General features: G+C 35.0%; 2 protein-coding genes across 6 annotated transcripts in view; both read right to left on the bottom strand.

The window, feature by feature from the left end:
- Positions 1 to 4,285, bottom strand: part of ccdc88aa (coiled-coil domain containing 88Aa) — a 37,504-nt gene extending 33,219 nt beyond the window's left edge. The window contains exons 1-2 of one of the 4 annotated variants that reach the window (XM_051898180.1): positions 3,739 to 4,285; positions 1,560 to 1,660 (exon numbers count right to left, since the gene is read on the bottom strand). In XM_051898180.1, coding sequence (XP_051754140.1) covers positions 1,560 to 1,660; positions 3,739 to 3,798 — 161 coding nt within the window. In that variant the 5' untranslated portion in view covers positions 3,799 to 4,285. The remainder of the gene's footprint in view (positions 1 to 1,559; positions 1,661 to 3,738) is intronic. The other 3 variants (XM_051898181.1, XM_051898183.1, XM_051898182.1) reach the window with 3 other exon arrangements.
- Positions 4,286 to 7,319: 3,034 nt separating this feature from the next.
- Positions 7,320 to 16,473, bottom strand: part of pld5 (phospholipase D family, member 5) — a 33,701-nt gene continuing 24,547 nt past the window's right edge. For both annotated transcript variants that reach the window (XM_051898016.1, XM_051898017.1), the window contains exons 4-10: positions 16,257 to 16,365; positions 15,821 to 15,948; positions 15,433 to 15,630; positions 13,799 to 13,950; positions 11,473 to 11,638; positions 11,264 to 11,354; positions 7,320 to 8,678 (exon numbers count right to left, since the gene is read on the bottom strand). In XM_051898016.1, coding sequence (XP_051753976.1) covers positions 8,428 to 8,678; positions 11,264 to 11,354; positions 11,473 to 11,638; positions 13,799 to 13,950; positions 15,433 to 15,630; positions 15,821 to 15,948; positions 16,257 to 16,365 — 1,095 coding nt within the window. In that variant the 3' untranslated portion in view covers positions 7,320 to 8,427. The remainder of the gene's footprint in view (positions 8,679 to 11,263; positions 11,355 to 11,472; positions 11,639 to 13,798; positions 13,951 to 15,432; positions 15,631 to 15,820; positions 15,949 to 16,256; positions 16,366 to 16,473) is intronic.

The raw sequence follows: 16,473 nt of genomic DNA, 5'->3' as shown, positions 1-16,473 counted from the left end.
GACTATAGTGGTTCAGCCTTAATTTTATGAAGCGACGAGAATACTTTTTGTGCGGAAAAGTAAAACAAAAAATAACAACTTTATTCAACAATATCTTCTCTTCTGTGTCATTCTCATGCGTTGTTTATGTTCAGAACATCGACTTATTATTGGCCGGCTCCTGTGTCAGCATCACGCGCATGCGTCGTGCTGATTACGTGATCAGCTTTGGCCAATTCTGAGCCGGCATTCGGACATAAACACGGAAGCCTTCACTGTTTTTAATGCGTCACCTGCATAAGGATAATGATGAGGAAAAGAAGAGATTGTTGAATAAAGTCGTTATTTTTGTTTTGTTTTTGTGCACAAAAAGTATTCCTCGTCGCTTCATAAAATTAAGGTTGAACCACTGCAGTCACGTCGATTGTTTTCTTTAGTACCTTTCTGGACCTTGAAAGTGTTGATTATATTGCTGTCTAAGGACGAGTCACATACCTCTCGGATTTCATCAAAAATATCTTAATTTGTGTTTCGAAGATGAACAAAGGTCTTACGGGTGTGGAACGACATGAGGATGAATAATAAATGACAGAATTTTCATTTTTTGGGTAAACTAACCCTTTAACTATCTTTTAAATGGCAATGAGATATGCACGTTACCCTACAATGGCATGGATGGGTTTTAAACATTTAAATACAGCTATGGGTTTTTGTCTGAGAGATGAAAATAGAATTTGGGGCAAAAACAACTCACCCATATGCACCCATCCAAATTCTGTCCAGCTGAACAGTCTGAACGACTGACTACAAAGTGTTCCTTCATTGCCATGACAAAGCATACAGTGTTTTAGGTCTCCTGCATGGAATGAGTCATTTAAAAGCTGAAACACATGCCGTCTGCAATAAATGCCCGATATATTACACGCAAACAACACCAAAGGGTGGTGGTAACTTCACGTCTGGAAAGGGAGCACGAATTTGATCACAGACAACAGACAACCTGTGAACTGAAAAGTCACTGAGACCCCTTTCAACAATATGCCTTTAAGCAAAGCACTTAACTAAGTGTTTAATTGCTTTGGATGAATAATTTAGACTCAATAGCTGATTGAACGTGTGCTAAAAGTTTCCTTTGATGTACATACACTATCGTTTAAAGGTTTTGGGTCAGCAAGATTTTTCAAGATATTTTCATTGTGTTCATTGTTAGTTCATGTTAGTTAATACATTAACTAATGTTAACTAATGAAACCTTTTTATTGTAAAGTGTTACCAAATTCTCTTATACTCACCAAGGCTGCATTTATTTGTTCAAAAGTACAGTAATATTTATTTATAATATGTTTTCTATTCGATAAAAATAGATACTTTTGATCAATTAAATTCATCCTTTCTGAATAAACGTATTAATTTCTTTAAAAAAATATATATATTTATTGACCCCAACTTTTGACTTCTTTTTTTAAATAAGAAATTGAGATCAATAAAAACCTCAACTACATTCAAATGGAATGCTTACTACTGAGTTAAGTGCTCGGATAATATAACTGTGTGCAGATTTATGACATACACATACTTACATTTGATTCATGACCTTGTTCAAGAATATTCCATCCACTAATTCAGTGTATTCAGAGAGCATGTTCCCCTCTTTGTCACCTAGTTGACCAAATGTCTTAACCTTTGAAACAGACATAAATGGGTAGTTAAAGTGACGTCATGAAGTGCCAGCAGTGTCCTGAAGGGAGACATTCTCTATAAATGACAATTATCTAATTATACATCCAGTTTTGTGGCAGTCAAATTGAGAAATTACATGGTATATTTGTACTTTTAAACACACATTAGTCACACTGCAGGCCAGGGCAATTTAAGCAAACTGCAAAAATACAATAATCAGTGAAACCCATGGCTAGTTGTTACACTTCACTCCAGTGAATATTTCTCAGAGCATGTTTATGATCTATAATGAAAAGACCAGTGGTACAGACAGGTTAGTTCACCAAAAAATGAAAATTTTGTCAAACTTGTTCCAAACCTGTATGAGTTTATTTCTTCTGTGGAACACAAAATAAGATATTTTGAAGAATGTTGGCAATCAAACAGTTGACGGTAGCCATTGACTTCCATGGTAGGAAAAAAAAAGATAGTATGGAAGTCAATGACTACCGTCAAATGTCTGGTTACCAACATTCTTCAAAATATCTTATTTTGTGTTCAACAGAAGAAAGAACCTCATACATGTTTGGAATAACATGAGGGTGAGTAAATGATGACAAAATTTTCATTTTTGGGTGAACTATCCCTTTAAAGTCTTTGCTACACAAAAATGCCTATTATTAAACAGTATTCACTTTTTGTGACAACATGCCCCCATATAGGAGAGGAAGTTGTTCATAGTATATCGGGTAAGCTGTCACAATGGAACCTTCCACTGAACAGACTACTATTGCCTTTTTAGATACATTTAAAAATTATTATGAAAGACAAAGCAATTAATTAAACCACAAAATGTAAATATAGAACATATAGAAAGAGATACACTTATAAAAATACATAACAAAACAAATATATAGAACAAGATAACAATATATAGGCATTAGGCACACACACACACACATATGGGTCATTGACGAATAAGGTTTGTAAAAGTGTAAAAAAACATAATGGAGATATAATTTTGAAGTTTTATTAAGTGTTAACAATAAGATTATGTGGTTTTTATAATCAATTAAAACTGCTTTTGTCATTTTTTACAAGATGGACAAAATTTGTCACCAAAAAAGTCATTTGGTTAAACCAAAATTTCAGTTTTACCGAATGACACTTTTGGTTATACCGAATTATATTTTCAAACAATGCTAACAGGCTGATATCTAGCTAGCTAGTTAGTTAGCTTGCTAGCTAGCTAGCAAAAGGACAATCAAACATTTTATATTTAGTACAAGTTTGGCCTGATGTTTCGGGACATGTGTATGAGCAAGTGAAAAAATGAATTTTTCAAATAAGTTAAAAGAGAGTTAGTTAGGCCCTACTTTGCTTTATGACCATGTGGTCCTTTGCAGGTGTCTGAATGATGTCACCTCCTGTTACATGATATTGACCCCATGACTTGATCCAAAATGGTCCCTTTATATTGGTTACTCCGAATGACATCAATGAAATTCATTTCTTTCCGGATATTCTTTCTCATAAAAAAGCAACAGCTTCTACACAAAATTTTAATACCATTTTAATACCAATCACGCCAGAATAATATATATATATATATATATATATACATTTATCACATTTTAAGGTATTTTAATCACAATTGAAATGACTGTATTGGCTTTTGTATGGTTAAACCGAATGACATTTTGACACCTCAAAATCTTTAAAATACCTTTATATGTAGCAAAATATAATTAAAACCTTTTGGATTCAATAAAAGAGATCTAGTTGTACTACCTTACATACTTTGGATGTCATATCTTTGTTTTTTTTATTTTTATTATTAAGGCCTTTGGACAAAAAAAAAATGACGTCTTTGACCCATATATATTTTAAACATTTATAATACAAGCTCAACTCCACAAAATATTGTTGTTAGTTCACGTCCATTTTTGTCAGTCTATCAGAGTTTGTCAGTTGTCATAATGACAAACATACAGTTGATCTTCCACAGAGATAATTGTTATTACACAGATGCTCTGATAATCTAATACATTGTTTGCTATGTTTTGCACGTAACAAACAGGAAAAAAAACTGCAACTTACCCAAGTGACAAGAGAGCTGCTCATGAACTGCTCTAACATGACTGGAATGTCACCCTCCATATTAATATTACACGATCAGACAGATTTACTAGTCAGAAAAACACTTGGAAGACACATATAAAGCAATATAAATCCTGCAGGGATGGTTTAACCCACTCCATAGGCAGCTGAGCGGAGGAAATGTAGGTACATCATTGAACAGGAGAAAAAAAAATCTGCAATTCACACGGCTGCGACGCACGACTTCATATTCATGTAGCTCATTCCTCGTCAACAAACTGCTATCTGTTATTAGATTAAAAATAAACGCAGAATGTTGCCGTTTAAACGTTCCATCAGGACTGCAGCATCTTCCGGACCCACTCAGACATCAAGCCGAAACTGCAGTGCGCGTGAGGGGTGTTGACTACTGGAGGTCTAGCACTAGTGCATGTGAAGTTATCAAGTAAAGACCACCAGCAATTACAATCCAGATAACATAGGGTTTTAATAACTAAATTAAGTGTGAGACATCCAGAGTCATTTTATGCCTCCTTCAACAAAAAATCAAGCAGGTCTAAGTGAAAAAGTTTTAGTGGGTGTTTATGTTATTTTCCGTCCCAGCAGCATCAGTCTGATCTGGACAGCAGTAATTCCATGGCAACAGTGGTTTAGTACATCTCTGACCTTAATCTGTTACCATAACAACAGCCGTCAACCCCCAATCACCACCAGTTAAAATATCATAACAGGCTTATTGGGTGTAATCTCTCTTGGTCTGTGCTTGAACTCATCATTATGAAGCATAAAATGGCTATAATGACCACATTAACAAGTTCTGCGGAGGGGTGGAGTCAATTAAACTGTACTCGCAGAGCTATTTTAATTACCTGGAAAGGTAAGGTTCATTTGAATATATTTAGTTAGTCTGAGTCAATATCTCATAATATGAATGTAAAACCATTTTACTGGGCAATTTTTCATTAAATTATGTAATGCAAGGTTTTGGCGCCTTCTTGCGGAAGAGTTTTGAATTCCACTTTAGACTGCACACTGCAGATTCTTGACTAAATCAGCGGCTCCACTTGCACTAAAGAGGTGCTGTAAAGTAAGCGATGTTGTTAACCGACTTTAGCCACGCCTCCTCTTTCTATAACCTCGAGGGTTTTTGGCGTAATCACGGTAACTTAACTTAACTTCTCAGGCAAAAGTAAAGCAAGCTCGCATCTGTTTCAATCGCTTTGAGCTCTCAGCTCCCTCCAGCGATGAAAGACGTTATCGATTTGTCGCCTTGCTTCTTTTTGGTCCTCTCGCTTTTAGTCTATTTATTCTCCTCTGTCTTATTCTTTTTAGGCCGTTTGGCTTCGTAAAACGTTGACAGATAAAAATGATGAACATTTCACTGATTCTTATATGGGACAAAACTTGTTTTAGGAGTTAGTTTTTATTATTTAATAATACATTAGTTTTTAAACTGATATATTTATAGATAAAGGTCGCAGCTAATGAACCATGAACAGGTTTTTCTGAAAATGGTTTTTTTTTTTTTTTTTCTAAAAATGGACATTTATTCACTTCAACTCCGTCAGACGCATTAAAAAGCAAGCTATTTTAATTTGATCAATCCAACAACATTGTAAAGTCTTCAATTACGTGATAATGGTGTTCAGTGAAGGAGCTAAGTGAAAAAAATAAATTCTCTAAAAATGTTTCTTGGGTTATTATGAACAATCCAGTTCCTAAATTCCTTAATTCTCTACCCTCTTTTTTAATATTAAACATACATAACCAATGTTCTTAGGTAAATCATACATGATATCATGTAGTTCAGTTGATGTTTTAATATTTTAACACACACACAAAAAAAAAATTCTTTCAAAATTAACAAAAACCTTCACCTGACGGTTTTAAATACTGATGGATTTGACAAATACTGAAGGTGTTGACAAAGGTCCAGCTGGGGCCAAATATACAGTATGTAAATAGAATTGAAACAATATTAGAAGAATTCCCCATATGCAAAAAAACATTAAATCACATTAGACTTTTTGAGAGCACTTTGCCAACCAGACATAAAACCTGACGGAGTGGAAAACTGGACCTTTTCCACCTTAACCACGTGTTGTACGGTGGAGCAATTTTGTTTTCTTTCTCAGTTGTAGCTGTGTTAATAAACATATCAAAAATGCCAAGATTTATCACAACTATTTACAAAAACTATTACACCGGGATGACGGAGTTGACATGTTAAAGCTGTGACCTCAGAGACTTCAACATTGTTTGTATAAAATATAAAAAAATATAAAACTTCCAGGACTATGTGTCCTACTGTGAGATCCACAATGAGCAGCAAAAAGGAAAGGGGTCCTCAGAGTTGAAGATGACCATGACATTGACTGATTTATTCAGAATTATAAAAAATTCTGACGGAGTTGACTCAAAGTGAGGACACAACTTTGATAGGCATTTTTTTATATGGAAAATATAATTCAAGGCTTACTTTTTGTATTGTCTGATGTATTACAGATCTCTGCGTTTCAATTTAAATGTATATTTTTTCAATTTGTTGCATTTTTAAACACTTTATTTGGCAATTTTACAGTGTGACCTCATGCTGAGGGCTAAATTACATGTATTTTCCAAGTATAGAGCATGTATTTAAAATAATACTAACAAAATGATTTAAAAATAAAAGCAATGAATGTCCTGAGTATCCAGAATTCCTTTAGATGTAACTTTTTAAGTATTTTTATTTTGATTAATTTATTTATTTTTAACATAAAGAGGGCTTTTGTGTATAGTTTTGTCCCTTATCTCAAGAATCAGTGATTTCACACCCTCCAAACTCACCTAGCTCATCCTGCTTTAAGCTTCTGGTTTCCCTTATATGGACTGCCTACCGTGGACAGGCAAAATGATTGACAGACAGACAGCGCCTACAAATCATGCTGGGTAAATAGTGTAAAATGGTGTATCTCTTTTCAGGATGATTTTTTTTTTTTTTAACGGTTTACAGATTCTAGTGCTTTCAGAGATCGACCTACTATATCACGATGACAGCTATTTCAGGGAAATCTTTCAGAGAGCAGGACGATTTTCTACAATTCCATAAAAATGTCTTAATTATTTGTTATATAGGCCTATTGAATTTTAATTGCGTTAAAACAACCTATTGTATCACATAGCTTTCAGCATCTTCAGCTCTACCGGATCAATCTCAGCCCCACAAGTGATTTTTTTTCAGTATTATGTTGCAAAATTGAGATCAATTTTGGAACAATTAATTTTTTTCTATTGTAATTGACATCCCGTTTCTCATTAAAAATGTGTATGATTTGTATTCTTTATAGATTATGTTTAAAAAGAGCATGAACATTTGTCTGTGAGATTTCATGTGTGCACTGAGATGTACAGTATGAGAAGTATGAATGAATTCAAACAATCTGTTACTGCTTTGGCTGTGCCAAACAAATTTCTCCCCTGAGAGAGGCTTTAAATTGATTTGGTTCTGAGAAAGGTTTGTTGACAGTCTGACACAAATTACTAAACATCAACACAGTGAGAAATCAATGGGACATATGTTGCCTATTTACAACTGGCAGTCAATTTTTAATTAACTCTTTAATATTTAATTATAACAGTCGGTTAAGGTGCTATACATTTAATCACATCATAAATTGTTCATTCCATGTAAAAAAAAAACAGTATCTTATGCACATGGGACTATAATTTATTTCAATATATGACCCATGCTGCAGCAAGCAGTTTTATTATATATGTCTATATGTATACAGTATATCATAAGATGCATCATAAGAGGTAGTCATCCAGAAAGCAACAGCAGCTACAGTTTATGGCAGCATATATAAGGCAAAACATGCTAAAGCATCAGGCCACAAACTACTGAGAAATCAATGCAACATATATAGCCTGTATTATAAGATCAACAATCATGACTGTTTCATAAAAACATTACTGTTCCATTAAACAGTCAATTAAAGGATAATACAGTATATAAAGCTACATATAAAAGCTACTCTATAAAGCTACATTTAAAGGGTGTAAGCTTAACTTAGTATTCAATAAGAAAAACAGTCTCTTCTTGTGCGTACGATTGTACATTTCTTCAAGGCTGTGCATGCTGCATCATGTAAACATTTTGTATATATACACAGTGTAAGATGTGCCATAGTATCTAGTGGACCAGAAAGCAATGACAGTATGAGGCTGCGTATGTAATCAGCACACGTGTTGGCATATATGCAGATTTTTTCAAAATTTCTTTTACTAAAAATGTGCTTGATTTTAAAAAAAGATGGCTGATGAACATCTTGAGAAAAACACAATTAAAAAATTTTGTTAATGTCCTTTCTTGACAGTTTTCCATGAGCCTCGGAATATTTTGGTTTAAAATAAGAAAAGTTTGAATATTGGAGTAAATAATTTCAACAGTTCTGCTCATCTAAATAGGCATGCATTATATAAAGATTTAGTGAAAGAGTAATCTGTTTCTCACTGAAAGTGCTGTACTGTATAATGTTAAAAAGAAAGCACACAAAAATCTTTTCCTTCACAGAAGTCCTTCAGAGATTATAATTCAGTTCCATTGACAGCATTTGAAAACTCAAATGTTAAGAGTCATGGCGCAGATGTTCTGAGGCACAAAGTCCTTGGCTTATTGGTCCCGCTTCAGAGAGAAATTCCCGCCGCTCACTCATGCTCTCTGCTCTCTGCTTTTGTCTTCAGAGATTGCAGTTTCTGCCTCCCATGTTGGCTCTCCTGAAGGGTTGTGCTGCCAGATAGCAGGCTTATTGTGTAGGGTGAAAACCAGTCTCTTTCAAAAGCAGCAGTCAGCTGCTCTACAATTGAGTCCTGCCCTTTCCGCTGGTTCTCTGATTCCTGAATCACCAGCCCGGCTCCTGCGTTGAAGGCAAACTCACTGCCAACCCAGTCCAGATTCCCTTTTTTAAAGAAAGTTTGAATATTAATGTGAATACGCTAAATTGTATATGAAGTAAAGAGGACCTATTATGCCCTTTTACAATGTCTTGATTTTGTTTTTGGGGTCTACTAGAACAAGTATTCGTGCTTGAATGTTCAAAAAACACTGTACATTGTTGCAGCTCCTCTCTTCCCAGTCTGTCAGTAACGCTCTGTTTAGTTCCTGTTTCTATGAAGCCCCTCTTTCTGAAAAGCACAGTGTGCTCTGATTGGATGGATGGATCAGTGTGCTGTGATTGGTCAACCACTTTGTGCGTGTTTCGGAAATGTCACGCCCCTTACCATAACCATGTTTTCTGGGGTGGAAAAAACAGCATGTCTTGGACATGGCGACAACACACCACTAACGCAACTCAACCAGGCCCCACCCCTTTAATTTGCATATGCTTTGGCAGGAATTATTTAAATGAGGAATATTGTGACGTGTTCGTTCCTGGAAGAAAACTCAAGACTACAATTGAGGCATTTCAAGGAGTTCAGAAACAGTGTGCACTAATATAGAGAATAACTAATATAGAGATTAACAATTAGTTAACATGCACTAACAATGAACAATACTTCTACAGCATTTAATAATCTTTGTTAATGTTTTTTTGTTGTATCTGTTAATATCCCTTAAAGCACTGTGAACTAACATGAACAGACAAAGAATAGTGTTTTAATTAACCAGCATTAACAAAGATTAATAGATGCAGTAAAACTCATAGTTCAATGTTAGTTCATGTTAGCTAAACCTTACAAGTATATTTCAAGTTCATTTTATTAAAGTATACTTGAGTAAAGTTCAAGTATATTTTTAAGTATACTTCATGTAGTAAATAATATCAATGTACTAGAAGTATACTTGAAAGTGTACTGTTTCAATACTACTTGGACTAAATATTATACACTTTTTCAGTGTATAAACATACTTTTAAGTATACTTTAATTGTAACAGTATAAACTTTGAGTACACAACTAGTTTACAACTAAGTTTTTCATTTGTACTGCAACTATACTACAAGTGAATTTATAGGTATACTGATAGTTTACTAGTCAAATACTTGTAGCACATTTTTTAGTTTATGAAAGTACACTTTGATTTATAGTCTCAGTAAACTACTAGTTTAGTAGCTTTATACTGCAAGTATACTAAATTTTTCTTTAAGTGAACATAACATCATACTTATAGTTCACTAAGTATAGTTTCATGTTCCTATTTTGGTATTTTTATACTTGAAATATACCTTTAACAGTACTTTAACTCTTTCCTTTTAAAAATCATTTTATTCTAGCTCCATGCATCCTTTTTTATCAACACTTGAATGTGGGTAAATAAAAAGCAACATTTTAAACAAAAAGCTGAGAAAATCGCATTGTCAAAGACTACATCCAGATCAGATTCAGAATGATGATCAAAACATAGATGGAGTAGATCACGTCCATCAACACCCCAAAGCTTCACAGTGGTTAACGCTTCCTGGGTCGACATTTTGTTCGGTAACGTTAGAAAGTTTTGAACTTATATGCTGTTTAATGTTTGATGATCGTGTTATTTTACATTTGCGTAAGCAATCTTCTATCACTTGTTTCTGCTTCTTCACCTGTGTTTTGATCCAGAAATTCTGTACTATTTCAAAAGATGCATAATAGTGCCTCCTACTACCGTATAACAGTGAAAACATGGATAGCTGGAAAAATTCAGTCAATGGCAGAGAAAGAGTACAGTAGATTTGAAGTAAATTCCTATGTACACTACCAGTGGACTAGCCTACACAAAAATACAGATACTCAGAATTAGGAACATATCTGTTTTCTTTATAAATTAATATTTTCAAACAATGTAAGTTCATAAGACATTATGTAAAACTATGTGAAAAAGTATTTAATAGGCTACTCAATCAAAAAAGTAAACACAACTAAGCCAAGTATATTTAGAATACTTAATTATACTTTTAAATATATCTCGATCAAAAGATTGAGTACAAGTATATAGGCCAAATATACTTAGACTTTTCTGTCAGTATAAGTCAAGTATACTTAAGTGCAATTTTAAGTATTTTTCTGAGAAGTAGGGAATGCATTAACTAATGTTAACAAATGACACCCTACTGTAAAGTGTTACTGTTTATTTTATTTGGTAATAGGTCTTTTTTTACCCATTTGAACCTTTGTTATTTTACTTATTAATACTTACAGGCCTGGTTTCACAGACAGGGCTTAGCCTAAGCCAGGATTAGGCCTCAGTTCAATTAGGATATAAGAATCTTTTATAAACTTACACTAGAAAAACACATTACTGGTGTACATCTTAAGACAAAACAATGGCACTGACATATTTTAATATATGTCAGTATAAGTTGCATTCAGTTAAAACAGCTCAAACATGCATTTTAGTCTAGGACTATCTTAAGCCTTGTCTGTGAAACTGGGGGATAGTTATTTTATTTTACTTATTTTAAACTGCTTCTGCAATGTACAATATCTGTGAGTTTATGTCATGCCAGTAAACCACACTAAATTTAGTGTGTGTGTGTGTGTGTATGAGAGAGAGAGAGAGTCTTACCAATGTATCCTGCGTTGTCTGTCACCATAAATTTATTCTCATTTATTCTGTGCTGAAATCCTCCCATCTGCTCCTTGCCTCTGTAAAATCTCTGAATCAAAACAAACACGCATATATAAAATACAGCCTATTGTAAAATAGATTTAAATATATGTTTGGGTGTATGCGCATGTATATCAACAGATCAATAAAGTAGATTCTTTCCTCACCACCTCTATAGAGCAGACTGGCAGTCCTGTGCATAGAGCTTGCATTGATGTCATAAAGTTAAAGGTCAGTGGATGTGTACGTGTCCAGAGACTGATTAAGAGACGAACTTTGACCTCTCTCAATACTACAGCCTCCCTGAGCATCTCGTCTATTGGCGACCAGTATCTGAACCAAAAAATAATAAAAGTTATAAATTTTCAAAATAACATTTTTGTCCATTTATAAATAGCTCTGAAGAGTTACACTTCAAAAAATCTATTCTTAGTATCCTTGTTTTGTTTTCCAGTGAAAATACCTAAACATCCTTCAAGACAAATTCACCTGAGAAGCAAAAAGAACCTTTCTTGAGATAAATTATATCTTTCTTGATAAAATCTTTATTATTTAGATAAATAAACTTCACAAAAAAAAAAAAAAAAAAAAAAATTCAGTATCTCAATATTTAATTTTCTTGAGGGGGGGATTTTAAATAATTCATATTTTTTTTAAAAATAGAGCAAGACTTGATTTAGGCAACTTGAAATGTGGTCATTTGATTAAAATTTCACATTGAATATCAAATTAAATGATCAATTTTTGTAAAATGGCAAAAAGACAGACATAATTACAATAAACATGTTGCTCATCTTCATGCTGATTTTAAATTTTAAAAATAAAAAAAATAAAAAGTTGATTAATATAAAATTATAGGTAAAAATACAAAAATTAAAAGCATAAAATATAACATGAATATCTTAGCTTAACACTACACACACAAAAAATTAAAAGTTAAACCTTTCAGAGATTTTCTAAATAATTTCAATGTCTTTATTTTGAAATGTGTATTGTCTTAAAGGTGCAACATGTAGAATTTTCTGTCCGCTAGAGGTTGCTAGAGGCCTATTCAAAACAAAGGCGTAGCTTGATGAAGCCAAGTTTGAGTGCGGAATCTTGGGACATGTGGTCTTCACCTCACAGCCGGTTGAAAAGAATCAGGATAGGACTCAGGAAGAAATCATGTTCATGGATGCGATTGTTGAGGATTAAATGATGTTATAACGTTACTCTGTGCGTTCGCTCGGCGGCTGCTGTGAGACACTTGTTGCACACTGCAGTAAGATAGATCGATTTTAGAATATCATATTAAATGCTGGATGGCTTGTGTTGATAAATGGCATGCGATTAATTTTAAAACAAATTATATGATGGAGAAAATTCTGTATTACTGTTACTAAAAATAAAGCTGCATCTGATTATGCTATGTTAGCTACTTGACAAAATAGTGTTTTTCTCTGAGGCATGGTAAAGCATGGTACTCACAAAAAAAAATCAAGAAAATTAGAATAAGACTAAACGTGTTGAGCTATAAAACAATAATTAGTTTTCTGTCTATAAATATATCAAAACAGTTGTTCCGAGGATAACGCGGGTATGACGCAATTGACAGGCGACTCCTCACACGTCCCGGAGCCTTGGTTAAAATTGCAATTTTCTCACGATTTACAAATAGTTGCAAACATTTGGGATATTGTAAGTACTCAAGTGAACAAAATATATAACACTGGCCTAGTGATTTTTGGATATTTTGCTGCAAAATGCTTACATATTGCACCTTTAAGTTATGCCCCTTTTTACAAGATGTAATATAAGTCTCAGGTGTCCAAAGAATGTGTCTGTGAAGTTTCTGCTCAAAATACCCCACAGATCATTTATGATACCATGTTGTAAATATCATGTTGTACATTTTTTTTTGTGCATGTATCTTTAAATGCAAATGAGCTGCTGCTCCCCGAGAAATGTTGAGAAATGGCCACTGTTTCATATTTATGGGGAAAATAACAAATAGAGTAAATGGATTTTTACTACAATAGGGTGGTTGTGTACACACACTGCGGACACATAATTATGTTCAAAAACAATATAAAGGTGAATTTTGCTCCCCTTTAAGAAATGGGTTTTTCATTTGGCAGGTTTTTTTTAACTTATTTTATCAATATACATTATATTTTCCTAGTGTTAGTCCCGCTCATTTGCAGGGTCCGCTACATCAGAATCATCCGCACACGCACATTGGATCTGGCAAAGGTTTTACACCGGATGCCCTTCCCACACTCACACATACTCCTACAGCCAATTTGGCATATCCAGTCCACCTAACGTGCATGTCTTTGGACTGTGTGGAGGAAACCAGAGCACCCGGAGGAAACCCACGCTGACACAGGGGGAACATGCAAACTCCTCGAACTGAGGACCTACTTGCTGTGAGGTGACAGTGCTATTCACAGAGTCACATGTCCTTTTAAACAGATGTTGTTAGTGCTGAAATGTAAAAATGACCAGCATTACCTTATAATTGGTGATCCTCTGAAGCTGCGGTTGACTAAGGGCAGGTAATCAGTTACAGAGATGTAGATGAATCTCTTTGCTTCTCGAATCACATGTCGTATAGCATCTATATCTCTGCTTCGACCCTTGGGGCAAAACAGATCTGGAGACGTCTATGAAGAAAAATAGGGGGGAAAAGATAAAACAGCAGTTTTCTTTTTAAATTTTTTTTTCAGCTTTAATTCGTCTGGCCGGCACACCAGAGCAAGGTAATGAGATGGCCGTCTGTGTACATACATCACTGTCAGGAGAATGTTATCACTGAGCTAGAAATGTCTCCCTACAGCCTATAACATTACAGCACTATTCATTTGAATAGGATGATGGATTTCTCAAACGTGTCGAGTAAACATCCTGTTGCTGGAAGGGAGTCAAGATTCATTACACTCAAATTAGAATCCAATGACCAGTGTCCTCACATGTGATGCAGCTGGGTGTGGAATAAAGTGTGGGATAAATTACCTGCAGAGTGAGTGATCTTTCCTTAATCAGATAATATACAGTGAAACCAATGAAAGAACAGTTTACATGCAAATCTTTGTAATTAGAATGGACATAGATGAAAAAATATTACAAACTGCATGGAACTGGGGAATTGATCATGACATGTTTGTGCAGTAAAATGTCAAATGTATTAGTAAGTCTTGTCATTAAAATGTTTCTGAATTTTTAAAAAAACATCACTTTATATGATGTATAAGCTGTTTTCTTCATGGAGATCAAAAAATGCCCCCACATGGACAAGGATTTTGGATATTGCCATCTTTGTGGGGACATTTTGTCTGCATAATGTAGGGTTTACCTAGACCACACACCAACACAGTCACACACGTTTACTTAGCTATATAAATGGGGACATTACATAGACTTCTACTGCTTTTTATGGAGCTAGTTTTAAATACTATAAGTAACCCTATGACAGTGTTATGTTTAGTTTCATTGTGTTTTTGTTCATGTGTTTTGGTTTCCTGTATATCCTTTCAGTTTAGAGTTCTCCTCTCCCTTGTTAGATTCCTTGGTTTCTCATGAGTTAATAATTACTTTCACCTGTTGTCTAATTAGGTACCTTGTTATCTCTGTGTATAATGCTGCCTTCACATGCTCTCAGAATTATCTTAAATACAAGTTTCCTAGGTAAAAATTGCACATGAACGCCCTCTGATGTCGTGTTTACCACTGGGAAGTTCGCTGCTCAAACTTCAAAAGCTTGGTCAGCACTTGCTGTAGCAGTTGCAGTGTGCACCTTCCTTCCACCTTCCCCAGCTCCACCTGTATAGATCTGTATGCTATTTTGTACAGCAGCAGCATGTCTTACTTGCTCACATTGGCAGTATAAGTCCCATAATTGCTCTGCAGCAGCAGCAGCAGCAATGTAGCAGATCTGTTCAAATATATCAACACTGTCATATCCATTACCATGCCATTGATGCCAAACACTCCGACAGCTGTCATAAGAGAAATGAGTTTCAGGATATTGAAGATAACAGAGTAAAATGCGTGGCAACTAGCCCCTTCTTTCCTTTGTACTTTAAAAATAGATGTACACTGGCAGATCACAGAGTCAGACAAAGAAGTGAGATATGTATTGATCTCACCGACACATAGGCAGAAGCGTCTGTATCGTTGAGTCTGAGCTGGAGTGGCTGGTCTCTGCTGAACACGGCCGTGACTCTTTTGGACCAGATTGAAGGGATGTAGTCTCTGTACTGCAGCTGCCAGTAGAAAGAAAAGATCCTGTGCAGGTCCAGAGCCAGACAACTACAGTCATACACTATCACCCCAAGCTCCTTCAGCTGAAACAAACAAAACAGGAACAAGAATCACAATATCTCTACATGAAATGTGAAATGTTCTACTTGTAAAGTGTGCTGGTGCTGTTTCTTCAAACTAAATGCTCCTAGGTTTCATATTTTGTTGTTTTGCAATAACATTCATACATCATCCAAGTGCTTTTCGAGGCCACTGTAAATCAAAATTCTTTACCTTGGACAGAGCCTTCCAGTTCATGCCAGCACTGCCAATGTAAATGTGCTTCCTGTCCACTACCCAAAAGCAGGAAAGCAGTCTACCTCTGGTGAGGGCCGTCATGTTGACATAGCGGACTTCTGCATCTGGGAGAGACAGACAGGGCAGTGTTTGGGGAACAGTTAAGCGCTCAACCTTGACGAGAGATCTGTCTGTCATTCAACTCTGGCATAAACAATATTGCACATTCGTGATGTTTTGACCTTGTGCGTAGCCTTGGGGGACTGGAGCTGAGAAAAGCCCAAGGAGCTATGCCAGGTTATGACAGATGGATGCCTGTGTGTGTGATCTTACAGCGTTTGCCTCGAGAGAACTGCTTTAGTACTTTATTCAGCACTTCAGCAGACAGAAATCAATGCATCACTAAACATAAGAGAGATTTGAGTTCACTTACAGCGGTCAGACATGCTTTTTAGCTCAATGGAGTTGGGCTGGTCACTGACAATCTTTAATTTGACACCTCGAGACTTCAGGTTTAATAATCTCTGAAACAAATACTGACCCTGGAAAACAGGAAAAGATTTTATAATATTAGTACCATACGCAATATATGCCAATGACAATAAATCTGACTTTTTAGACGTAGAATTTACCAGTACATGATCATAAGT

Source organism: Ctenopharyngodon idella, chromosome 6 (genome assembly GCF_019924925.1).
Source record: "Ctenopharyngodon idella isolate HZGC_01 chromosome 6, HZGC01, whole genome shotgun sequence".
NCBI classification, from domain to species: Eukaryota; Metazoa; Chordata; class Actinopteri; order Cypriniformes; family Xenocyprididae; genus Ctenopharyngodon; species Ctenopharyngodon idella.
Note: the sequence above shows the minus strand (reverse complement) of the source record. Positions and strands in the feature narration are given on the sequence as shown.